Source organism: Oncorhynchus nerka, linkage group LG14 (assembly GCF_034236695.1).
Source record: "Oncorhynchus nerka isolate Pitt River linkage group LG14, Oner_Uvic_2.0, whole genome shotgun sequence".
NCBI lineage: Eukaryota > Metazoa > Chordata > Actinopteri > Salmoniformes > Salmonidae > Oncorhynchus > Oncorhynchus nerka.
This window is the reverse complement of record NC_088409.1, coordinates 82,251,574-82,279,196: the sequence shown is the minus strand read 5'-3', so window position 1 is coordinate 82,279,196 and position 27,623 is coordinate 82,251,574. Positions and strand designations below refer to the sequence as shown.

The window sequence follows — 27,623 nt, the reverse complement described above, 5'->3', positions numbered from 1 at the left end:
TCTGAACAACAACAATTGTACACCACAAGACACCCACCTCCAACTAATAATTAGAAGGACGGATATATCTTAGAACCTATATATGGTCGCTTATATTGGGTGTAATGTTGAGTGTAATTCCAGTCCACTTCATTTCCTGTGTGACTGCTGTGTTCCATCCCTCTGTCTGTCTCTACTCTCAACAGCCTATCATTATCTCTGGGACATTATTTATCGCTCATACAGGCCTCCTCCTCCACTTCCTCCACATAATCACATTCTGTCCCTAACACACACATTTATATAGAGGAGATGAAATCAGCATTTATTATACACATCATTCTCTACCTCTTACACTGGCTCAGTCTTTTCCCCTCTATCTGTCTATTGCTTCCTTTTCTGGATGTAATCACTCTCTTTTATGAGTAGCAGAAGTGCCTCTTAGTTGTGTGGAATGGTGTTGATGTGGTTACTAAATGACAGGGAAGTGGAGATATGTGTTCTATTAGCACTGCACATTGTGGAGAGAGAAGGAGACAGGAAGATAGAGGAAGAGAGAGAAGAAGAGAGACGGAGAGAGAGGAAGAGAGAAGGAGAGAGAAGGAGAGAGACGGAGAGAGATGTAGAGAGAGGAGGAAGAGAGACAAAGAGAGACGGAGAGAGGGGAAGAGAGAGAAGGAGAGAGAAGGAGAGAGAAGGAGAGAGACGGAGAGAGATGTAGAGAGAGGAGGAAGAGAGAGGAAGAGAGACGAAGAGAGACGAAGAGTGAGGAAGGGAGATGTCGTGTCTTTGGCTATGCCGGATTACGTGATATGACATGCTATTCTATAAAATAATTTCTCCGTAATTAATATTACCTGATTAAGCTAATCATGTAAATGTAATTAACTAGAGAGTCGGGCACCAAGAAAGAATATTCATAGAGCTGTTGTCTTCCAAATAAACTCTTAAAGACCTAGTAATATTTTACATCAATAGCAGTCAATATTAATCGTCATCTTAATTCAGTCTCATCTGAAAGTTGTAAATTCTTGGTTATCTGCATGAACCCTGGCTAACAATTTGAATCAGCAATGCAAAATTGGGTTTAATTATTTATTTACTAAATACCTAACTAATCACACAGAATTACACAAACACATAATTAAATCATAACTTGATTACAAATTACGTCATAAAGGAAAACGTGCCTTGCGGGCAGAACAGATATGACAGCTTGTTACACAAAAGAAAAGGGGCTGGGTTTGAGTGAAGGAGCAGGAAGACTGAGGAACAAAGGCCGAAGCTGTGCTATCGTAAATACAGTATCTTATGCATTCTAAATTACCGCCCATTTGGAAAAGGAAAATGCAATAAATATTTACTCTGAGCTGCGCTTCGGTAGGTTGGTGGTAGATGGAAGGTCGTGTTGCCCAACCGAATCCTTTGAAGAATGTCTCTGGTTGTCAATTATTACATTGTAGTAACGTCGTTGTGTGATAGACGGGATACTCTGCCTGTTCCTTCCTAACCCTCGTTTGCATCTGCTGTTGCTAACTCAACGGCTAGGAGGTATCACTTCTGTAGTGAATAAGAGTTCAAAGTTCATACCATTCGCAATCAAAGCTCACGCTGATGTTGGCTTCGTTCTGTAGTTATTATCTGAACCATTCTGACATAGGACCGTCGTCCTCACGTCCTCGGAACAGGAGGTTATATTGTCGTCAAGGGCTTATATAGGAAGGGAGAGGAGGGCGTGTTTGAAAAGTTGTATAGCCCATGTCCCTTCACAGGGGCGGGCCACTGATTGAGCAAAGCTTTATCTTATGAAAACCCAAATCTCACATTTTAGAAGCTAAAATCACATTTCACCCCGTCATGAATAATTTAATATTCAAACATTTAAATTGAACAACAATTCCATGTGAATCCGATAACTATGATGTGTAGACTTTCCACTATAGAGTTTGTCATCTTATCATTGATGAGAATGTCTCAGATGACAACCGAACTGACATCATATTCATTAACCTGTTGCTTCTACCCGGGACGCTTGCGTCCCAACTAGAGCTCTGGAAATGCAAATGCGCTACGCTAAATGCTAATAGTATTAGTTAAAACTCAAAAGTTCATTAAAATACACATGCAGGGTATCGAATTAAAGCTACACTCGTTGTGAATCCAGGCAACAAGTCAGATTTTTAAAATGCTTTTCGGCGAAAGCATGAGAAGCTATTATCTGATAGCATGCAACACCCCAAAAGACCCACAGGGGACGTAAACAAAATAATTAGCATTTCGGCGTTACACAAACCGCACAATAAAATAGAAAACATTCATTACCTTTCACCATCTTCTTTGTTGGCACTCCTAGATGTCCCATAAACACTATTTGGGTCTTTATTTCGATTAAATCGGTCCATATAAAGCCTAGATATCGTTATATGTAGACTGTGTGATAAACGAAAAACATCGTTTCAAAACGTAACGTCATTTTTTAAAATTCAAAAAGTCGACGATAAACTTTCACAAAACACTTCGAAATACGTTTGTAATGCAACTTTAGGTATTAGTAAACGTTAATAAGCGATAAAATTCATCAGGAGGCGATGTAAAGATTATTAGCTGTCCGTCTGGAAAAATGTCCGGCTAGAAACTCAACTAAAATATCCGGTCCTAGACCGGATTAGATACGGTGTCCTGTATGTGTTTGACCAAGAAAAAACTCGAAGGGAAATGACAAGACTCTAGACACCCTGTGGAAGCTGTAGGTACTGCAACCTCAGTCAATTAATTGTGGTTCACGTTTATCAATGGGTTCAAGTAGCGCATGGATATATTTTCCCCATTTTCAGTGATCAGTTTTTCCTGTGCTTTTCGATGTAAATGCCGTTCTGGTAAAGCCACAGCAGTGATTTAACCAGTTTTTTAAACGTCTGAGTGTTTTCTATCCACACAGACTAAGCAAATGCATATACTATATTCCTGGCATGAGTAGCAGGGCGCTGAAATGTTGCGCGATTTTTAACAGAATGTTCAAAAAAGTAGAGGGTCGACTGAAGAGGTTAAGTACCACCGCATATGTTCCATTGGTCAGATTACCAGAATATAGTTCATTCCCCCCCACCTTCTGATGTTCCCATATTCTCTATGTTAACCAAGGGTTTTGCAAATGTAACCTCAGTAGGGTAGACAGAGGAAAAAGGGGGGAAGAGGTATTTGACTGTCATAGACCTACCCCCCACATGTGTTCTTCATGGTTACTGTAGATCTATGTTGTCTGGGTTAGATGTTTCCTTTGTGGTGTGGATCTATGTTGTCTGGGTTAGATGTGTTCTACGTGGTGTGGATCTATGTTGTCTGGGTTAGATGTGTTCTACGTGGTGTGGATCTATGTTGTCTGGGTTAGATGTGTTCTACGTGGTGTGGATCTATGTTGTCTGGGTTAGATGTGTTTTTCGTGGTTACTGTGGATCTATGTTGTCTGGGTTAGATGTGTTCTACGTGGTGTGGATCTATGTTGTCTGGGTTAGATGTGTTCTACGTGGTGTGGATCTATGTTGTCTGGGTTAGGTGTGTTCTACGTGGTGTGGATCTATGTTGTCTGGGTTAGATGTGTTCTACGTGGTGTGGATCTATGTTGTCTGGGTTAGATGTGTTCTACGTGGTGTGGATCTATGTTGTCTGGGTTAGGTGTGTTCTACGTGGTGTGGATCTATGTTGTCTGGGTTAGATGTGTTCTACGTGGTGTGGATCTATGTTGTCTGGGTTAGATGTGTTCTACGTGGTGTGGATCTATGTTGTCTGGGTTAGATGTGTTCTACGTGGTGTGGATCTATGTTGTCTGGGTTAGGTGTGTTCTATGTGGTGTGGATCGATGTTGTCTGGGTTAGATGTGTTCTTCGTGGTTACTGTGGATCTATGTTGTCTGGGATGTACAGACTGAGACAGTCAGTTATTTCAGAATGGGCTTCAGAGTCTGGAATATAGATCTATGGGATTAACCATAGAGGGGAAAGAGGGGATAGAGAGAAGGGATGGGATGGAGGTGTTAATCTAGCTTTGCGGTGGTGTGGTGAATTTGGCATGGGGGCTGAGAGAGATACTCAAGGTTGAGGTAATGAACGTAAGGGATTGGGGTTTGAGGGTAGGGGTGTTTGACAGATGTAGCATGTCTGCAATTTGTTTTTCTGGGTTTTTCATGTCTGCGATTTGTTTGTCTACCACTCCCCTATCTGGAGTAGTAGTGCAGGTCTGCATCCTCTCTCTCTCTCTCTCTCTCTCTCTCTCTCTCTCTCCCCCTTCACTCTGTACTTTGTTGAGCACAGGAGGGTATAAACAAACCAATCTGTTCCAGCAGACACACAGTGACCTGGACCGTCTGCTATCTAGTGCCAGAACCACTGGACTGACAGAGCGAAGAGAACACATTCCCTCCGCCAAACCAGGAGTGCCCCACTTAATAGCAGCACCAAGCTTTAGGCCTGCCTGGCCTGGTTCCAAACCAATCGCTGCCACACTCATCTACTAGTCAAGGGCTGTGTCCCAGTAGAATATGAAAAAAAAATCATTTTGTTGTGTCCTTTCCTTCATGCTCGCTGATCTGGAAAGTAGTGCCGGGTCAAAGTATTGAGGTGGAACACCATATGTTCCTTTCACATGTCAGTGGTCATGGAGAGGAGATGAGTGGCAAAGAGAGGAGAGGAAGGCAGAATAACAAAATATATGAAGGAACATAAACGCAAAGTTCCCAAGAGCAGGTGAAACTATTCTTTTAATTTCTGTTTTACCCTCTTTTCTTATTTTGGCTAATTGTATTTCTCTTTTTTCTCATGTTTTCTTCATCTCTCTCTCTGCATGCTCTCAGTTTCTAAAATAATTATTTTCATTGGACTTGTAATGAGACCACACAATGCACTCACAATATATTTTACTGAGAAACAGTGGTGTGAAGTACTTGAGTAAAAATACTTGAAAGTACTAATTAATTCATTTTGGGGAGGTAACTGTACTTTACTGTTCATTTTAAAAACAATTCACTAGATCTTAAGTGCTCATTACATTTTGAATGTTTTGCAATTCAGGGACATTTTCTAATTCACACGTTTATCAAGAGAACATCCCTGGTCATCCCTACTGCGCAAGATATGGCGGGCTCACTAAACAAATGTTTTGTTTGTAAATTATGTCTTAGTCTTGGGAGTGTGCCCTGGTCTGTTGGGACTCATAGTAGAGACCAAGACCAGCATTTGGTGTCTCATAGTAGAGACCAAGACCATACTGTGGTTCATCATAGTAGAGACCAAGACCAGACTGTGGTGTCTCATAGTAGAGACCAAGCCCAGCATTTGGTGACTCATAGTAGAGACCAAGACCAGACTGTGGTGTCTCATAGTAGAGACCAAGACCAGACTGTGGTTCATCATAGTAGAGACCAAGACCAGACTGTGGTTCCTCATAGTAGAGACCAAGACCAGACTGTGGTGTCTCATAGTAGAGACCAAGACCAGACTGTGGTGTCTCATAGTAGAGCCAAAGACCAGACTGTGGTGTCTCATAGTAGAGACCAAGACCAGACTGTGGGGTCTCATAGTAGAGACCAAGACCAGACTGTGGTGTCTCATAGTAGAGACCAAGACCAGACTGTGGTGTCTCATAGTAGAGACCAAGACCATACTGTGGTGTCTCATAGTAGAGACCAAGACCAGACTGTGGTGTCTCATAGTAGAGACCAAGACCAGACTGTTGGGTTTAGAGCAGCAGAGGTTTTCTCTTATCAAAGGCAGCTAATTCACTATTCCAATCTGTTTGTAGGTGGGACGTTTAGCACATTCATACCTTTTTATTACTTACCCTCTCCTTCATATACCGTATTTCCTAGATGGCATTGTCATTTCCCTTGCACCCTATCACCTTCCATTCAAGTTCTAAACAACCATGTCTCTCTCTCCCTGCATGTCTCTCTGAGTGTGTTCCAGACCAGTGTGATCACTGGAGAGGGAATCAGGGAGGCTGGGAGAGATTCTGTTGCCTCCTACTCTGCTGGTGTGGCGGTTAGTATTCCCAGAGAGCAAACGGGCCACTCTAACAGCACAACTGAATTAGCAGGCGCTGGAGAGTTCATTGTGCTGTTGACTTTCTGTCCCCTGTGGGAGCACACTATAATTGCTACTCTAATTAGTATTTTTCTGCCATGCAGCCAGTAATTCATAGTCACCTTCAAGCAAATTCATCCAGGCAGGCAGGGAGACAGACTGACAGCCAGGCAGGCAGGCAGGGAGACAGACAGGGAGACAGGGAGGCAGGCAGGGAGAGAGGGAGGGAGACAGGCTGACAGGGAGACAGCCAGGCAGGCAGGCAGGGAGACAGACAGGCAGGCAGGGAGGGAGACAGGCAGCCAGGCAGGCAGGGAGGGAGGGAGACAGGCAGCCAGGCATGCAGGGAGGCAGGGAGACAGCCAGGCAGGCAGGGAGGCAGGGAGACAGGTTGACAGCCAGGCAGGCAGGGAGAGAGACAGGCTGACAGCCAGCCAGGCAGGCAGGGAGGGAGGGAGGCAGTGAGGGAGGGAGGGAGGCAGGCTGACAGCCAGGCAGTCAGGGAGGCAGACAGGGAGACAGGCTGACAGCCAAGCAGGCAGGCAGGCAGGGAGACAGGCTGACAGCCAGGCAGGCAGGCAGGGAGACAGACAGGGAGGCAGGCTGACAGCCAGGCAGGCAGGCAGGGAGGCAGACATGCAGGGAGACAGGCTGACAGCCAGGCAGGCAGGGAGGCAGGCTAACAGGGAGGCAGGCAGGAAGCACACTGTCTGTCCGTCCATATAGTCACAGTCACAGCCATCGCTTTGCTGTCTCTTTACTGTCGATCAGGAACACAGTTGCCCTCTCTCACTGACTTACTCGCTCACCCTCTCTCGTTCGTTTTCTCTCTCCGTCTCTCTTCTCTGTGCTCTTTCTCTCTCATAAACATGTATTCCCAAACACTCATATACTGTATCACAGTTTGCATTCTCATTTTTATTAACACTCACTCACAATTCTGTTTTGTGTCTTGCTCCAATCACAGCTCCACTGAAGATAACCAATAATAAGGGTGGGATGCACCAACATGGATGAACTTTTAAACTGGGTTAAATAATGGTTTATCTATTCATCCTGTGCACCACATTTTAAACCTAGTTTTAAATTAATCCTAGTTAATCCTCTAATCTAAATTAAATTTTCACTTTATACCTAGATTAATTTTAAGCCTGCTCAATAAACATTTGAGCAAACCCATGGTGGATGGGGACCTTTCTGGACTCCACAAGTCAACTGTCTGCAGGATTGTAGTCAGAGTTTCCAGTGCTATTGCCAGTCTGAAGAAACAGTACATAAACTTCAAGTCTACAGAGGAAGCAGCAGCTGGATTTTACAGGAGAGCAAGATTCCAGTGCTACAGAGGAAGCAGCAGCTGGATTTTACAGGAGAGCTAGATTCCAGTCCTACAGAGGAAATAGCAGCTGGATTTTACAGGAGAGCTACATTCCAGTCCTACAGTGGAAATAGCAGCTGGATTTTACAGGATAGCTAGATTCCAGTCCTACAGAGGAAATAGCAGCTGGATTTTACAGGAGAGCTACATTCCAGTCCTACAGTGGAAATAGCAGCTGGATTTTACAGGAGAGCTACATTCCAGTCCTACAGAGGAAATAGCAGCTGGATTCCAGTTCTACAGTGGAAATAGCAGCTGGATTTTACAGGAGAGCTACATTCCAGTCCTACAGAGGAAATAGCAGCTGGATTTTACAGGAGAGCTACATTCCAGTTCTACAGTGGAAATAGCAGCTGGATTTACAGGAGAGCTACATTCCAGTCCTACAGAGGAAATAGCAGCTGGATTTTACAGGAGAGCTACATTCCAGTTCTACAGTGGAAATAGCAGCTGGATTTTACAGGAGAGCTACATTCCAGTCCTACAGAGGAAATAGCAGCTGGATTTTACAGGAGAGCTACATTCCAGTTCTACAGTGGAAATAGCAGCTGGATTTTACAGGAGAGCTACATTCCAGTCCTACAGTGGAAATAGCAGCTGGATTTTACAGGAGAGCAAGATTCCCAGGTGTACTAAGGGCAATCAAATCAAATCAAATCAAATGTATTTATATAGCCCTTCGTACATCAGCTGATATCTCAAAGTGCTGTACAGAAACCCAGCCTAAAACCCCAAACAGCAAACAATGCAGGTGTAAAAGCACGCCTGCAATAGACTGTCCACACATTCCCATTCCCAGACCTGGTAGTGAGAATGGACAACTATTCTGTAATCGGAAAGGTTACTACTTCATCAACGTGCAGGCTGTCTGTGATGACAAAGGTCAGCTCACCAACATCGTAGCTAGATGGCCAGGATCCACCCATGACAGCAGAATCTGACAATAGTCGTCTGTGTACAATGCTGGAAAAGGGGGCATATGAAGGCCACCTACTAGGTGACAATGGATATGCCTGTCATGGGTATCTTAGCACCCACGAGTCTGACAAGCTCAGTTTGGGCTCCATTTGTAGAGCAAATACGCAGGGTCAACATTTAGTGACCTAGAGAACAGAACAAGCTTGGTTTGACTTGTATTTGACTCCCATTTAAGATCTGTAAGGGATTTTTGAATTGAATCAAAGTCAGGCTTAAGTTCACAAATGGCCTGGTGCACCGAGGTGGAACAGTGTTATGAATATTACTTAAATACAAGTAAAACCAAGCTCATGCTGTTCTCTAGGTCACTAAATGTTGACCCTGAAGACCTGTGTATTTGCGCTACAAATGGAGCCCAAATTGAGCTTGTTTCTCAATATAAGTACCTGGGTGCCTAGATTGATGACAAGTTCTCCTTCGTAACGCAAATATAGAATCTGACTAAGAAGCTCAGATCTAAGATTTTAAAAATGTACATTGAAATAAAGCATGCCTCAGTATTGAAAAAACACTTCTCCCTGTATTGGATTTGAGTGATGTTGTTTATGCAACACCCTCTGTTTTGAAACGCTTGGGCTCAGTCTACCATTCCGCATTACGTTTTATCACAGGGGACATTTGAGAAGCAATCTTACAGAAACTGCCTCCATATTGTAAGGACCCTGGGAAGGCTGAGCGTTGGAGGCCTCTTCCCCGCCTGTTTCATTACAATATGGAACTTCATTAATAAGTTAAGAATCATAAGTTACTAAACCTGTTCTCAGGAATGGATAACACTAGAGCTCCCTTCAGTCTCCACAGATTTGGGAAACTCTGCGTTTAGTTTTTTTGCCCCTAATTTGTGGAACAATCTGCAATCACTGCAGTTAGATGTGCTGGTGCAACTCAGGCAGCTTACATTATTATTGAGGACCTCAATGAAGTTGAATGGGATTGATTTGATTAAATATGTTTATTTTGTTATTGTGTGCTGAAATATATTGTTTTTTACAAATATGTGTGTATGTTGTTTTATTATTCTGTTTGTATACTAGTGTTTACAGGGCTCTCTTGTCAAATAGATTTTGACTCTCAATGTTAAAATAAAGGTTAAATAAAAATACAAAATGTTGAAAGAGAAGTAGAGAAGGAGAACTAACATAGAAAGAGCTATAGTTGCTATTCACAAGGTGACCGCTCTCTCCTTTCCTTTCCTTTCCTACTTCTTCTTCTGAATGGATTAGTTTTCTTTTTCATTTGCTTTGTTCTCCTCCTGCAAGCGATTCAATCCCACACTGGGCGGAGAGATGGGTTTGGTTTCATCTCGTCCCTGGCTCCCACACTACCTCTCCCTCTCATTCTCTCCTCTTGTGTCTCAACTCCTCCTTGAAGTCACCTTGTTCTCAGAGCTCATCAATCTCTGTGTGGATCCCTTCACAAACATGGCTCCCTTGCCCTCCATCCTTCCTCGTCTCCTTGCCCCCTCTGTCCTTCCTCTTCATCTCCTCTCCTCTACTCTGTTCTTCCCTCCAGCCCTAATTTCTCTCTTCTCTTCTCTTCTCCTCTCCTTTCCTCACTGTCTCCTCTCCTCTCTCTCTTCTCTTCTCTTCTCTTCTCCTCTCCTTTCCTCACTGTCTCCTCTCCTCTCTCCTCTCCAGTTAATAGCCTTGCATTTGGTTCTGTCTTTCTCCTTTGTCTCTATTATTGCATCTTATTTCCAATCCCTGTCCCCCTTTAGTGACTCTCTCCTACTAGCTTGCCAGTTTCTGTCTCTCGCAGGCCTTTTAGCAGTTGTTTTCTTAGTCTGCCAGTGCCCTCCACCTATCATTTGTTATGACTTTTCATCCCACTGCCTCTTCATCTCTTCATTTTCCTGCTCTCTCCCCCTCTCTCTCTATCTAGTCTTTGAAGTGAGAAGGGGACAGGTGTGGAGGCATGTCCCTTTAAGGACTGTAACAGCGCTCCTGGATTCAGACAGTAATAGAGAAGAGGAAGAAAGAGAGAGGGAGTGAGAGAAGACAGCACGGAGAGGAGACGAGAGAGGAGAGAGGAGAGAGGAGAGGAGAGGAGAGGAGAGGAGAGGAGAGGAGAGGAGAGGAGAGGAGAGGAGAGGAGAGGAGAGGAGAGGAGAGTGTTTTTGTTTTCTCATACCATGGTGGGCCCAGGAGATGATGAGGGGTCTTTGATGTGCACGGTTTCAGCCCCTCTCTCTGCTTCCCTCCCTCCTTCTCTCCCGTTCTTCCTCCCTCTATCTCCTTCTCTCTGCCTCTTTTCTTTTTCTCTGCCACACTGTCCAATTGAGTAGGCCCAATGTTGTTGTTTTCTCTCTTCTCTCCCCCCTTCTCTCCATCTCTATCTTTCTACCCCGCCCTTTCATTTCTATTGACTTGTTTCATTTCTTCTGTCTATCATTTTGCATGACAGGATTTGACAATTTTGAAGTTACACTTCTTGACAATTGTGCCACTGGGCACAGATGTCATTTCAACGTCTAAGTATTGGTTGTCAACTAATGTGAAATCAACAAAAAAAATGCAAAATTTTATTGAAAAAAAAATGACATTCCCATATGTTGATGACTTTTTGCAAATCCAATCAGTTTTCCACATTGATTCAACGTCATCACATTGAATTATGTTGTTGAAATGACTTGGGAACAACGTTGATTCAACCAGTTGGTGTGCTGTTGCATCCACACACCTGCTCCATTCTCTTGCCCCCACTCTCTCTCTCTCTCTCTCTCTCTCTCTCTCTCTCTCTCTCTACCACACACACACATGATTAAATAACACACAGACACTCAGACACACACACAGACACTCAGACACACACACAGGCACTCAGACATAGACACACAGACAATCAAACACACACAATCACACACATACAATCACACACACACAATCACACACATACAATCACACACACACACAATCACACACATAAAACCACACAGACACAATCACACACACACAATCACACACACACAATCACATACACACTATCACACACACACAATCACACACACACAATCACACACACACTCAATCACACACATACAATCACACAGACACTCACCTTTTTCCCTGTGGCATAACGCCTGTATAGACTGTAGCTGTGAACCAGTGCTGTGCTTGATAGCTGTTCCCTGAGCTAGAGTTTCTCCTGTCCCTCCCTGGCTAGTGCTTTCCATCACTCTGATGGTCTCTTCCTGCCATAACAGCTCGTGCTCTCTCTCTCTCTCTCTCCAGCTGGCTGCTCACCAAACAGAGCACCGCAGCTGTTCTCCTCAACTTCACTGTTTTCAGGAGGGATATTATCTTTGGTGCTGACAACTCAATTCATTACCTGCTTTAACAACTCAGACAGCTTGCTATATTTATTTCTCTACTATAGTGGTAGTTCTTTTATCCGTTTTGGGTGTGATGATGCATGCGTGGGGTGTTGGATGTTTTTGCATACCGAGTAGAACGATAAACACATCAGTCAACTGTAAAGATGACTTCATGGTTACTCTATTCCAGTTTTGCCATGGTTCACTCTAGCAGGGTCGAATATGAATCATACTCTCAATACACACTATCTCTCTTCTCTCCTCTCTTTGCAGTCTGGTTAGTTGTTATCCTAAAGCCCCACCCACTCTCCACTCCCTCTCTCTTCCTCCCTCTCCCAACTCCCTATATCTCCCTTTCTCTTCCTCTCCCCACTCCCTATATCTCCCTTTCTCTTCCTCCCTCTCCCCACTCCCTATATCTCACTCTCTCACATACCAACACTGAGAGAGATACCAACACTGAGAGAGATACCAACATAGAAAAACTTACCAACAATGAGCGAGATACCAACACTGAGCGAGATACCAACACTGAGAGAGATATACCAACCCTGAGAGATACCAACAGAGATCAGAGGATCAGACCAACATTGGGAGAGATACCAACATTGAGAGAGATACCACCACTGAGAGAGATACCAACACAGAAAAACATACCAACACTCAGAGAGATACCAACACTGAGAGATACCAACACAGAGAGATATGCCAACACAGAGAGATACCAACACTGAGAGACATGCCAACACTGAGAGAGATACCAACACAGAGAAACATACCAACACTGAGAGAGATACAAACACTGAGAGAGATGCCAACACAGAGAGATACCAACACTGAGAGACATGCCAACACAGAGAGATACCAACACTGAGAGACATGCCAACACTGAGAGAGATGCCGACACTGAGAGAGATGCCAACACAGAGAGACATACCAACACTGAGATAGATGCCAACACTGAGAGAGATGCCGACACTAAGAGAGATGCCAACACTGAGAGATACCAACACAGAGAAACATACCAACACTGAGAGGCATACAACACTGAGAGACATACCAACACCGAGAGAGATATCAACACCGAGGATCATACCAACATTGAGAGAGATACCAACATTGAGAGAGATACCAACACAGAAAAACATACCAACACTCAGAGAGATGCCAACACTGAGAGAGATGCCAACACTGAGAGAGATACCAACACAGAGAAACATACCAACACTGAGAAACATACCAACACTGAGAAACATACCAGCACTAGGAGACATGCCCACACTGAGAGAGACACCAACACTGAGAGACATACCAACACTGAGAGAGATGCCAACACTGAGAGAGATACCAACACAGAGAAACATACCAACACTGAGAAACATACCAACACCGAGAAACATACCAGCACTAGGAGACATGCCCACACTGAGAGAGACACCAACACTGAGATACATACCAACACTGAGAGAGATACCAACACTGAGAGAGATACCAACATAGAAAAACATACCAACACTGAGAGAGATACCAACACTGAGCGAGATACCAACACTGAGAGAGAGACATACAACACTGAGAGAGAGCCATACAACACTGAGAGAGATACCAACACTGAGAGACATACAACACTGAGAGACATACCAACCCTGAGAGAGATACCAACACAGAGGATCAGACCAACATTGGGAGAGATACCAACACTGAGAGAGATACCAACACAGAAAAACATTCCAACACTGAGAAAGATACAAACACTGAGGTAGATGCCAACACAGAGAGATACCAACACTGAGAGGCATGCCAACACAGTGAGATACCAACACTGAGAGACATGCCAACACAGAGAGATACCAACACTGAGAGACATACCAATACTGAGAGAGATGCTGACACAGAGAGATGCCAACACTGAGAGATACCAACACAGAGAAACATACCAACACTGAGAGACATACAACACTGAGAGACATACCAACACAGAGAGAGATACCAACACCGAGGATCATACCAACATTGAGAGAGATACCAACATTGAGAGAGATACCAACACTGAGAGAGATACCAACACAGAAAAACATACCAACACTCAGAGAGATACCAACACTGAGAGAGATACCAACACTGAGAGAGATACCAACACAGAGAAACATACCAACACTGAGAGAGATGCGAACACAGAGAGAGATACCAACACAGAGAGAGATGCCAACAATGAGAGAGATACCAACACAGAGAAACATACTAACACTGAGAGATGCCAACACTGAGAGAGATACCAACACTGAGAGACATGCCAACACAGATAGATACCAACACGGACAGACATGCCAACACTGAGAGAGATACCAACACTGACAGAGATAGTCTGGTCCTCCTTGTTGTACTATTGCATCAGCTAGCTGCTGTGTGATTCTTGTACCCTATGGGCAAACAGAGTGGCTTAAACCTGGTTTATTCCTTGTTACCCTCTGGAGGTCTGTCCAGCAGCAGGCAGCCTCAGCACCCGCCCACCCCCAGCAGAGTCAGGGTCCGATGGGTACCGCCACATCCCCTTGAAGCGTGGAGGAAGTCATCTACTAGTCACACCACTCTCCCATGAGCCCCATGCTTTGAAATATTCAACTGTGGGAAGCGCCCAACAATAGAGGTGCATTCAAACTATGTGTATGTTCTTATGAAAGTTTCTTGTCTAAATTTCAGACACTATCTTATCCTTTGCTGCATGTTACCACCACCAGTCCCAGCACCACTGGATATTTCACACAGACTTGTTCATCTAAGGCTTGACTACTATCTCTGAATACACTGGTTGGCTACAACATGGCCAGCAGCTGTGGAATCTTCTAATTAGTACAATTTGGGCCGAATCTTGACTTGCTTTATATTATAGCTATGTCATGAACAGTTGTGCTCTGGATAGCCACAATAAGGTGGTGTTTTATATCACAGAAGCTGTAACGGTTGTCGTCTGGAGATAGAGAGGACCAAAGTGCAGCGTTGTTAGTGTTCATCATTTTAATGGAAAACTGAACACTTCAAAAACACAAAACAACAAAGTGACAACCGAAACAGTTCTATCTGGTGCAGACACACAAAGTCTGAAAATAACCACCCACAAACCCCAACAGAAAACAGGTTAGCTAAATATGGTTCCCAATCAGAGACAATGACTAACACCTGCCTCTGATTGAGAACCATAACAGGCCGAACAAGAAACCCAACCTAGAAACACAAAAACATAGAATACCCACCCAACTCACATCCTGACCAACTAAAACAAAGAAATAACACAAGAACTCGGGTCAGAACGTGACAGTACCACCCCTCCCCCCAAGGTGCGGACTCCGGCCGCAAAACCTGAACCTATAGGGGAGGGTCTGGGTGGGCATCTGTCCGCGATGGCGGCTCTGGCGCTGGACGTGGACCCCACTCCACCATAGTCTTAGTCCGCTTCTGTGGCCTCCTAGGAACGGCGACCCTCGCCGCCAACCTAGGACTGGCAACCCTACTAAAGGGCCCCACTGGACTGAGGGGCAGCTCCGGACTGAGGGGCAGCTCCGGACTGAGGGGCAGCTCCGGACTGAGGGGCAGCTCAGGACTGAAGGGTAGCTCAGGACTGAGGGGTAGCTCAGAACTGAGGGGTAGCTCAGGACTGAAGGGTAGCTCAAGATTGAAGGGTAGCTCAGGACTGAAGGGTAGCTCAGGACTGAAGGGTAGCTCAGGACTGAAGGGTAGCTCCGGACTGAGGGGCAGCTCCGGACTGAGGGGCAGCTCCGGACTGAATGGCAGCTCCGGACTGAAGGGCAGCTCCGCTGGTGGCTACTGGCTGGCTGGCGGCTCTGGCGGCTTCTGGCTGGCGGCTCTGGCGGCTCCTGGCTGGCTGGCAGCTCTGGCGGCTCAGCATAGACTGGTGGCTCTGGCGGGAGACAGACTGGCGGCTCTGGCGGCTCAGGACAGACTGGCGGCTCTGGACAGACGGGAGACTCTGGCGGCTCAGGACAGACGGGAGACTCTGGCGGCTCAGGACAGACGGGAGACTCTGGCGGCTCAGGACAGACGAGGCGCACTGTAGGCCTGGGGGGGGGCACACGGGTAGCCCCAGGGAGAGGGAGAGGAAAAGAGAGAGAGCAAGAGAGGAGAGTTAAAAGAAACATGCATAGTGAGAGAGGGAGGAGAAAGCAAGAGAGAGAGAGATGATGCAGGGATGGGAAGAGAGAGAAAGGGGCAGGAGAGGACACCTGAGAAGTGTTTTTTTTTTACCTTTATTTAACTAGGCAAGTCAGTTAAGAACAAATTCTTATTTTCAATGACGGCCTAGGAACAGTGGGTTAACTGCCTGTTCAGGGGCAGAATGACAGATTTGTACCTTGTCAGCTCGGGGGTTTGAACTTGCAACCTTCCGGTTACTAGTCCAACACTCTAACCACTAGGCTACGCTGCCACCCCATACTAGTCTTGTATACTGTATGGAGTTGCAGGGTCCTCACCCTCCTTTACCCTACCAGCCAGAGACAGACAGGTTCAAGTCTCCAAGGCCTCCAACAACTGTCTGGAGAGCAGTGATATCCCATACAGTGGGAGAGCTACCCCCTAGAGAGTGGGAGAGCTACCCCCTAGAAAGTGGCAGAGCTACCCCCTAGAGAGTGGCAGGACTACCCCCTAGAGAGTGGCAGGACTACCCCCTAGAGAGTGGCATGACTGCCTCCTAGAGAGTGGCAGGACTACCCCATAGAGAGTGGCAGGACTACCCCCTAGAGAGTGGCAGCACTACCCCCTAGAGAGTGGCAGGACTACCTCCTAGAGAGTGGCAGGACTACCCCCTAGAGAGTGGCAGGACTACCTCCTAGACAGTGGAAGAGCTACCCCCTAGAGAGTGGCAGAGCTACCCCCTAGAGAGTGGCAGGACTACCCCCTAGAGAGTGGCAGGACTACCCCCTAGAGAGTGGCAGGACTACCCCCTAGAGAGTGGCAGAGCTACCCCCTAGAGAGTGGCAGGACTACCCCCTAGAGAGTGGCAGGACTATCCCCTAGAGAGTGGCAGAGTTACCCCCTAGAGAGTGGCAGGACTACCCCCTAGAGAGTGGCAGGACTACCCCCTAGAGAGTGGCAGGACTACCCCCCTAGAGAATGGCAGAGCTACCCCCTAGAGAGTGGCAGGACTACCCCCTAGAGAGTGGCAGAGCTACCCCCTAGAGAGTGACAGGACTAACTCCTAGAGAGTGGCATGACTTCCTCCTAGAGAGTGGCAGAGCTACCCCCTAGACAGTGGGGCTAAAGTATATTTTCTACTAGTCATCTCTACTATGTGGCTGTTTGCATGTTGGCGTGTGTGTGTTGACCTCTGTGCTTGCCAGCCACTGAATGTGTGAGATTTGGTGCAGTGCTCATCATGTCCTAACTGCGGTGATGGCTCACCCATCTGCTGTCCGAGCAGGAGCACCATCAGAAGTGCGTTCAGCCCCACTCAGAGCTCTCAGCCCCCGTCAGACAGACACTCTGCAAGGGGGCTATTAAACCTCCATCAGCTTTTCCAAAACCACAACCAATGGACAGACCCAGCAGAAGCCTTTATACTGTAACTGCCTCACAACAGTAATTATGTTCTCCTTATAAAGGAAGAGCTGATGGAGCGTCTTGTACTTATGTTAATCTATCAACCCCTTCTTATATCTCCCCTTTTCGTTCTCTCCCTCTCTCTTTCTCCCTATCAATTCAATTCAAAGGGCTTTATTGGCATGGGAAACATATGTTTACATTGCCAAAGCAAGTGAAATAGAAAATAAAAAATTGTGAAATTAACAATATAAAATTAACAGTAAATGTTACACTCACAAAAGTTCCAAAGGAATAGAGACAATAGAAATGTCATATTTTGTCTGTAAACAGTGTTGTAACGATGTGCAAATCGAGCAACCAATAAAGAACAAACACCATTGTAAATACAACATAAATATGGGTTGTAATTACAAAGGTGTGTGTTCTTCACTGGTTGCCTTTTTCTTGTGGCAACAGGTCACAAATCTTGCTGCTGTGATGGCACACCGTAGTATTTTCACCCATATTAGTGTCTCTAATATGGTCATACATTTGGCAGGTGGTTAGGAAGTACAGCTCAGTTTCTCCCTCTCTCTCTCTCTTTATCTCCCTATTTTTTTCTCCCTCTCTCTCTCTTTATCTCCCTATCTTTCTCTCTCTCTCTCTCTTTCTTTCTTTCATTCACTATTTCTCTCTTTCTTTCTTTCATTGACTATTTCTCTCTTTCACTCTTCTTCCCGCCCTCTCTCTCTCACTTTCTCTCACTCTCTCTCTGCTTCTATTTCAATCTCCCTCTCTGCTTCTATTTCAATCTCCCTCTCTGCTTCTATTTCAATCTCCCTCTCTGCTTCTATTTCAATCTCCCTCTCTGCTTCTATTTCAATCTCTCTCTCTCTCTCTTTCTCTCTCTCTCTCTCTCTCTCTCTCTCTCTCTCTCTCTCTCTCTCTCTCTCTCTCTCTCTCTCTCTCTCAATTCAATTCAATTCAAGGGGCTTTATTGGCATGGGAAACATATGTTAACATTGCCAAAGCAAGTGAGGTAGATAATATACAAAAGTGAAAATAGAGTAAAAATTAACACTAAACATTACATTCACAGAAGTTCCAAAATAATAAAGACATTTCAAATGTCATATTATATATATATATATATATATATATATATATATATATATATATATATGCATAGCTCACACTATATTTACAAAGGTGTTTGTTCTTCACTGGTTGCCCTTTTCTTGTGGCAACAGGTCAAAAATCTTGCTTCTGTGGTGGCACACTGGTATTTCACCTCTCTCTCTCTCTCTCTCTCCCTCTTTCCGATGCAGATCTGTGATAAGGAGTGGCACTATTACGTCATTAACGTGGAGTTTCCTGTGGTGACACTCTACGTGGACGGAGTGACCTACGACCCTTACCTGGTGACAGACGATTGGCCGATCCACCCCTCTCAGATTGACGTACAGCTCACTGTGGGCGCCTGCTGGCAAGGTGATGATGATGGTGATGATGACAATTACAATGACAATGATGATGAAAATGATTATGATGAAAATGCAACTAGCTCTGTCTTAAGTCAGAATGAGATGTTTCTCAAAGTCAAATTTCAAAGTGTTTAATGTTAAGTTTAGGTATTAACTCAGAATTTTGTATTTATGTTTAAGGTTAGGCATTAACTCCGAATGGTTAAGGTAAGGGTTAAGGTTTGGGAAAGGCTTAAAACAAACATCTCAGCCTCCCGAGTGGCGCAGCGGTCTAAGCCACTACATCGCTGTGTTTGATCCCAGGCTGTGTCACAACCGGCCGTAAACGGGAGTCCCATAGGGCAGTGCATAATTGTCCCAGTGTCGTCCGTGTTAGGGGAGGGTTTGGCTGGGGATGCTTTACTTGGCTCATCACGCTCTAGCGACTCCTTGTGGTGGGCTGGGCGGCTGCAGGCTGACTTCGGTCGTCAGTTGAACAGTTTCCTTCGACACGTTGGTGAGGCTGGCTTCCGGGTTAAGTTAAGCGGGTCACGTTTCGGAGGACGCGTGACTCGACCTTCGCCTCTTACGAGCCCGTTGGGGAGTTGCAGCAATGAGACAAGATTGTAATTGGATTGATATCACGATATTGGGGGGGGGGGGGGGGGTAAAATTACAACAGAAAAAATATATATATACAGTACCAGTCAAAAGTTTGGAAACACCTACTCATTCAAGTTTTTTTTAAACTATTTTCTACATTGTAGAATAATAGTGAAGACATCAACAGTATGAAATAACACATATGGGCATTATCTCAACCAGCTTCACCTGGAATGCTTTTCCAACAGTCTTGTAGGAGTTCCCACATATGCTGAGCCCTTGTTGGTGCTTTTCCTTCACTCTGCGGTCCAACTCAACCCAAACCAGCTCAATTGGGTTGAGGTCAGGTGATTGTGGAGGCCAGGTCATCTGATAAAGCACCCCATCACTCTCCTTTTTGGGCAAGTAGACCTTACATGGCCTGTAGGTGTATTGGGTCGTCCTGTTGAAAAACCAATGATAGTCTCACTAAGCGCAAACCAGATGGGATGGCGCATCGCTGCAGAGTACTGTGGTAGCCATGCTGGTCAAATGTGCCTTGAATTTTAAATAAATTACAGACAGTGTCACCAGCAAAGCACCCCCACACCATCAGACTTTCTCCTCCATGCTTCACGGTGGGAACCACACATGCAGAGATCATCCGTTCACCTTCTCTGCGTCTCACAAAGACAAACCCGTTAGAACCAAAAATCTCAAATTTGGACTCATCACACCAAAGGACATGGTGCCACCGGTCTAATGTCCATTGCTCATGTTTCTTTGCCGAAGTAAGTATCGTCTTCTTATTGGTGTCCTTTAGTAGTGATTTCTTAGCAGCAATTTGACCATGAAGGCCTGATTCACGCAGTCTCCTCTGAACAGTTGATGTTGAAATGTGTCTGTTACTTGAACTTTGAAGCATTTATTTGGGCTACAATCTGAGGGCAGTTAACTCTACTGAACTTGTCCTCTGCAGCAGAGGTAACTCTGAGTCTTCCTTTCCTGTGGCGGTCCTCATCAGAGATAGTTTCATCATCGCGCTTGATAGTTTTTGTGACTGCACTTGAAGAAACTTTCAAAGTTCTTGAAATGTTCCGTCTTAAAGTAATGATGGACTGTCGTTTCTCTTTGCTTATTTGAGCTGTTCTTGCCATAATATGGACTTGGTCTTTTACCAAATCTTCTGTCTACCATCCCTACCCTGTCACAACACAACTGATTTGTTTCCACATCTCCCAATGTCCTCAGACATGAATGGACATCGAATACTGACTTGTATCATGGGTGACCTGACTGGAAAATGATGACGATAATAAAAATGATGACGATCCGCAACCAATGTCTTGCCCCTGTTATGTGCCCCTATTGACTGGTTCTATGTGAGAAAATGTTTTGGGGATCTGCCATGACAGTTGATCAATTAGGCCGACTGGACAAGTAGTGTCAGATTTTCTCTCTCCAGACCAAAGATAACAATGGCTGTCTTCAAGTGCCGTGTGCATAACGTGTATTTTTGACCATGAATGAACCTAACTGCCGGAAGCTTTCATCCATATTCGATGCACAATGAAGATGAAAAGTGGAGATACAATCAAGCTGTCTTCAGCAACGCCTGATGCCCAGTTAAAAGTTCACTTCTCCTACTCTAGAGCCTACTATTAGCTAAATGACTGTATGAATGTGTCTAATGATGCGTAGCCCTAAATGATGTGCAGAGATAGGTCAGGCCATTTTCAACAGGGTGGAATGACAGGAGGAGAGGAGGTGAGGAGAAGAGAGGAGGAAAGGAGAGGTGAGGAGAAGAGGGGAGGAAAGGAGAGGTGGGGAGAAGAGAGGAGGAAAGGAGAGGTGAGGAGAAGAGATGAGAGGAGAGGAGGCGAGAAGACGAGAGGAGGGTAGGACAGGAGGTGAGGTGAGAAGAGAAGTGAGGAGAGGAGAGGAGAAGAGAAGAGAAGAGAGGAGAGGAGAGGAGAGGAGAGGAGAGGAGAGGAGAGGAGAGGAGAGGAGAGGAGAGGAGAGGAGAGGAGAGGAGAGGAGAGGAGAGGGTAGAGGAGAGGAGAGGAGAGGGTAGAGGAGAGGAGAGTAAGGACAGGAGGTGAGGAGAGGAGGAGAGGAGAGGGAGAGGAGAGGAGAGGAGAGGAGAGGAGGGAGAGGAGAGGAGAGGAGAGGAGAGGAGAGGAGAGGAGAGGAGAGGGGAGGGGAGGGGGGGGGAGGGGAGGAGAGGAGAGGAGAGGAGAGGAGAGGAGAGGAGAGACAACGGGCGGATCATTTTTTGGCAGATGGGGTTGAATGGCAGATAGAGTTGTGTAGCCCTGAAGAAGGGATTAGTAGACCTTGAATAGAGGAGGAGGTCAGCGACCATTAGGCCTCTCTGAAGGGAACTAAGCCCTCAGTAACCACCCTGTTATCTTTACACAGTGCTATTAGCTCTGACGATTGCCTTTTCAAAGGCTTTAGCTGCGAGCGGACCGCCTTATTGACGAGCTCAATGTGCCACTGACAAGCTCTAGTGAAAGTTGCTTCAAACTTCAAGAGGAGTCTGGCTGCTTTCTGGGGTAATCACAGCTGAAGAATGATTATTCTCCCTGGCTGTGAAGGAATTTGCGACTTGATTTGTTCGTTTTACATTATCGTTTTAATAAGGGAAGGAAAATTTCATGGAAAAAGCTCAGAATGTGTCAATACAGTCAATGGACTATTCTTCATGCCAGCGGATTGAGAGTGTGCACTCTGTGTGTGTTTATCACGCAGACCATGCAGTGCATGCAGTGCTCAGTGCATGCAGACAGAGGCCAGGCTGCAGTTTAAATCCCCCCTCTCTCTCTCTCTCTCTCTCTCTCTCTAATGATCTCCTGAAGGCAATTAGAATTGTATGTGGTGTGGTGCTGCCAACAGGCTCACAGTGAGAAATGACCTGGAATCAGTAGCCTGTCTCCAGCCCATATGCCTAGTAATGTCACAGACAGTACAGTAACAGTAACATTAGTAGAGAGAGAGGGGAGGACTCAGGACCTGTCTGGTTGAAGTACATGCTGGGAGACCTGAAGCATACGAAGGCCGTTAACAGTGGGATTGCTGTGTGCTACTGTCACTCATTACTGACTTTTTAGTCATTGGCTATTGAGGGTTCTGAAAGGATTTCCCTTCGTTCTACATAATAATAGTGTAACTGTATTTAGTTATTATTCTTGAACTGTCACCTCTGTGTGTAGGTGGTGAGGTTACGAAGCCGCGGTTCACTCAGTACTTCCGGGGCAGTCTGTCAGGGCTGACCATCAGGCCAGGGAAGATAGAGAGCCAGAAGGTCATCTCCTGTCTACAGGCCTGCAAGGAAGGACTGGACATCAACTCACTGGAGAGCCTGGGCAAGGGCATCAAGGTAAGGCAACAGAAACACACACACATACACACACACACACACACACACAGAGAGACACACAAACACATTCAAATGCTGATACATTGCATTCAGAAAGTATTCAGACCCCTTGATTCTTTCCACATTTTGTTACCTTACAGTCTTGTTAGGAAATTAATTTAATTGTTTTTTTTCCCTCATCAATTTACACATAATTCCCCATAAAGAAAGATCCAAAAAAGGTTTTTAGAATTTTTTTGCACATTTATTACAAATAAAAAACTGAAATATCACATTTTCTCAAAGGTTCTCCCATTAACACAGATAAACTCTGGAGCTCTGTCAGAGTGACCATCGGGTTCTCTGTCCACTCCCTGACCAAGGCCCTTCTCCCCTGATTGCTCAGTTTGGCCGGGCAGCCAGCTCTAGGAAGAGTTTTGGTGGTTCCAAACTTCTTCCATTTAAGAATGATGGAGGCCACTGTGTTCTTGGGGACCTTCAATGCTGCAGAAGATTTTTGTTACACTTCCCCAGATCTGTGCCACGACACAATCCTGTCTTGGAGCTCTATGGAGAATTATTTCGACCTCATAGCTTGGTATTTGCTCTGACATGCACTGTCAACTGTGGTACCCTATATAGACAGGTCTAGACAGCCTTTCAAAATCATGTTCTATCAATTGAATGTACCACAGGTGGACTCCAATCAAGTTGTAGAAACATCTCAACTATGATCAATGGAAACACGATGCACTTGAGCTCAATTTTGAGTCTCATAGCAAAGGGTCTAAATACTTAGTAGATAAGGTATTTCATTTATTTATTTATTTTTATAAATTTGCAAACATTTCTAAAAACCTGTTTTCGCTTTGTTATTATGGTGTTTTGTGTGTAGATGGATAAGGGGGGAAAAGTATTTCATCCATTTTAGATTATGGCTGTGTCTGCCGACCCAGGAAAAAGGGATGGGGTCTGAATACTTTCCGAATGCACTGTATATACTGTCATGGCGTTGCTCTCTTTGGGTACAGAAAGCCCATTCCCCTCTCCCTGCCTCCCCCTTTCCTCCTTCAACTAGGCTGCTGTGGTCAGAGAGACGTCGTAAATTCCTGAGGATCTCTTCATGGACACAGTATAGAGAGAGTACATTTTCACAGAGAACAAAGGAATTTCTCCCACCTCACAGAACTCGAGGTCCGAACAAATTTCATGTTCTGGAGAAAGTTTAAAAGATCGGTGAAGAATCCAGCTACGAACTGGTCCATTTATTACAACTTGGTGAAGCTCATAGGAGACGGTGTGGCCACATTACCATAATGCTGTTTATATAATAGACTCAGATATGAGGTTTACATCTAATTGTTGTATAAGATGAATGAGTGAGTGAGTATGATACTGTTTGTAAAATTGTGTAATATGATTCTGGACTGTTTAATGAAGGAAAATACAATTCCCTTTTGACTTGAACTAAATCAGAGGACCGTTCCTGAGCCCAGTAAGGGTCAGACATCCTGGGACAGCGCCTTTCCTGCAATTCCGAATAAAACCCAACTTTGAGAAATTATCACCAGACCATGTTTTTCTCCATTACGAGAAGACAAAGGTTGTAGACCGTTGCTGAATCTTTGAACCAGACCACGTGGTTAAACTCTTCGACTATCGATACCGACAGAATAAGAACAAGTCTTTGATGTTAATTACTAGTCTGCAGCTAGGAATTCGGTATCATTGAACGCGAAGCACGACAACCGCCGAAACATTCATCTATAACGAAATGAATTAATGTCACTCTGAACTACCCACTATAACCACGACACAGAGATGGAGAGACACGGACAATTCTACAAAAGAAACAAACTTTTCACCAGCGATCAAGACGACACACTGAGCGTAAAAGTATATATTGATTGCAATTGTTCCCGAATGAGTGAGCCTTCATGTGCAAAGGATTAGCATTTCAATTGTTATAATTATCACTTTGTCGTGACTTCTTAGTCGACCCCCACTTTTCCTTATCTAACAAGCCACCATGCCGGTTTAGCCCACTAGGGCACATTCTCATTTCATGTAACCACATTTACCTTGTTTGTTTGTTTATGCATTTCTGTGAATTACTTAGTTAGTAATAAATACATAATTTAAGACAATTGATGTATGGATGACTCATAGTGAAGACTGGGTTCGTGCAGATAACCAACAATTTACGACTTTTGGAATGAGACTAACGTGAGGTAAAGTAAATCATTAATTAATTCGAAGACTAATTGATCAGATAAAATATCTGAAACGTTATTTTAGGAAATTATAACTTTGTAATCTGAATATTTTTCCTTGGTACTCCGACTTCCTAGTAATTACAGTTACATGATTAATCAGTTGATCGTGTAATACTAATTACAGAGCATCTTTGATCAAAACTATAAGTCTTCAATTTAATGATAGTAAAGACACGACAATACTGAACAAAAATATAAACGCAACATGCAACAATTTAAAAGATGTTACAGAGTTACAGTTCATAGAAGGACATCAGTCAATTGAAATAAATTCATTAGGCCCTAATTTCACATGACTGGGCAGAGGTTAGCCATGGGTGTGCCTGGAAGGGCATAGGTCCACCCACTTGGGAGCCAGGCACACCCACTGGGGAACCCGGCCCAGCCAATCAGAATGAGTTTTTCCCACAAAAATGCTTTATTACAGACAGAAGTACTCCTCAGCAGCACCGCTCCTCAGAGGATCCCACAGGGGAAGAAGGCCGATGTGGAGGTCCTGGGTTGGTGTGGTTACACGTGGTCTGCGGTTGTGTTGAACGTACTGCCAAAATCTCTAAAATGACGTTGGAGGCAGTTTATGGTAGAGGAATTAACTTAAAGTTTCTGTCAACCGCTCTGGTGGACATTCCTGCAGTCAGCAGTCACCATTGTACACTCCCTCAAAACTTGAGACATCTGTGGCATTGTGTTGTGTGACAAAACTGCACATTTGGATGGATTTTCTTGGCAAAGGGATGTAAACAAATGTGTGATCATTTGAGAGAAATAAGCTTTTGTTATTGTGGAACATTTCTGGGATCTTTTATTTCAGCTCATGAATTATGGGACCAACACTTTCAATTTTTGTTCAGTATAGATTCAAACAAATGTTAAAACACTTAGTTTCCCCTCCCTTCCCTCTCTTTCCTCCTCTACCCCCTTTATATCCCCCTTCCATCTTTTCTTCCCTCCCCCTTCAAGCCTGAAGTTGATTCATCTCCCAGTAGAGAGAGAGGGAGGAGATAAAGAGAAGAGAGGCCTTATGATAGAGATAGAGAGGGTGTGAGAGAGAGAAAGAGAGGTAAAACTGCAGGGCTAGTTCACTTTATCTTTTTCAAATGATTTCCTTTTCTTTTTGTGACGACACTTTTCAACGGGTCTCCTGAGTCCAGTAGAGCTTAAGGACAGTGTTTAGGATCCGGTGGGACGCTTGACAACGGGTCTCCTGCGTCCAGTAGAGCTTAAGGACAGTGTTTAGGATCCGGTGGGACGCTTGACAACGGGTCTCCTGAGTCCAGTAGAGCTTAAGGACAGTGTTTAGGATCCGGTGGGACGCTTGACAACGGGTCTCCTGAGTCCAGTAGAGCTTAAGGACAGTGTTTAGGATCCGGTGGGACGCTTGACAACGGGTCTCCTGAGTCCAGTAGAGCTTAAGGACAGTGTTTAGGATCCGGTGGGACGCTTGACAACGGGTCTCCTGAGTCCAGTAGAGCTTAAGGACAGTGTTTAGGATCCGGTGGGATGCTTGACAACGGGTCTCCTGAGTCCAGTAGAGCTTAAGGACAGTGTTTAGGATCCGGTGGGACGCTTGACAATGCAATCACAGGAGAAGGAGAGGATGAGAGGAGAGAGGGGGGCAGAGGGATAAAAGGAAACGGAGAGAGCCCCCTGAAGCGTTGTGTCTTTGCTGCTGTGTGTGAATGAGGCTGTGGTATCAGCAGCATAAAGCCTCTTCTGTGAGACTGAGACTCAGTGCATCACGTCCACTGGGACCCAGAGCTGTGTCTGAGTGTGTCTGAGCAACACAAGAGGCTTATGATTCCTGAAACAGAGAAAAAGAATGAACACACACTCGTGATGTACACTCAAACACACTCAGTCAGACACACACTTATGTTGTACACACATATTTCGACACAGTCAGACACAAAATTGTTTCAGTGTGTGTTAAACTGTGGTCAAGTCTGATGTGCTCCCTTTCTCTTTCCCTCTCTCTGTTTTTCTCTGTCTCTCACTTCCCTCTCTCTCTCTCAGTTCCACTTCAACCCAGCCCAGTCGATCCTGGTGATGGAGGGAGAGGATCTGGAGAACATGAACGCTGCTCTGAGGAAGGTCTCCTACATCAACTCCCGCCAGTTTCCCACACCGGGCATCAGACGCCTGCACATCTCAACCTCAGTACAGTACGCAAGGCTCCTTCTCCCTTTACTACTGACCGTAACATAATCTCTAGTTGTCTCTCTCCTGTCTCTCCTGTCCTTCATCCACCTCACATTATGACTGGATAAGGTCTTCTCTCTCCTGTCCTTCATCCACCTCACATTATGACTGGATAAGGTCTTCTCTCTCCTGTCTCTCCTGTCCTTCATCCACCTCACATTATGACTGGATAAGGTCTTCTCTCTCCTGTCCTTCATCCACCTCACATTATGACTGGATAAGGTCTTCTCTCTCCTGTCCTTCATCCACCTCACATTATGTCTGGATAAGGTCTTCTCTCTCCTGGCTCTCCTGTCCTTCATCCACCTCACATTATGACTGGATAAGGTCTTCTCTCTCCTGTCTCTCCTGTCCTTCATCCACCTCACATTATGACTGGATAAGGTCTTCTCTCTCCTGTCTCTCCTGTCCTTAATCCACCTCACATTATGACTGGATAAGGTCTTCTCTCTCCTGTCTCTCCTGTCCTTCATCCACCTCACATTATG

General features: G+C 45.1%; 1 protein-coding gene across 1 annotated transcript in view; it reads left to right on the top strand.

Moving 5' to 3' along the window:
• The window catches only part of LOC115141311 (calsyntenin-2-like), a 584,100-nt gene that overhangs the window by 509,450 nt on the left and 47,027 nt on the right, over positions 1 to 27,623 (top strand). Inside the window, exons 9-11 of the mRNA XM_065000494.1 lie at positions 18,583 to 18,745; positions 22,515 to 22,681; positions 26,950 to 27,098. Of these exons, the coding sequence (XP_064856566.1) occupies positions 18,583 to 18,745; positions 22,515 to 22,681; positions 26,950 to 27,098 (479 nt within the window). The remainder of the gene's footprint in view (positions 1 to 18,582; positions 18,746 to 22,514; positions 22,682 to 26,949; positions 27,099 to 27,623) is intronic.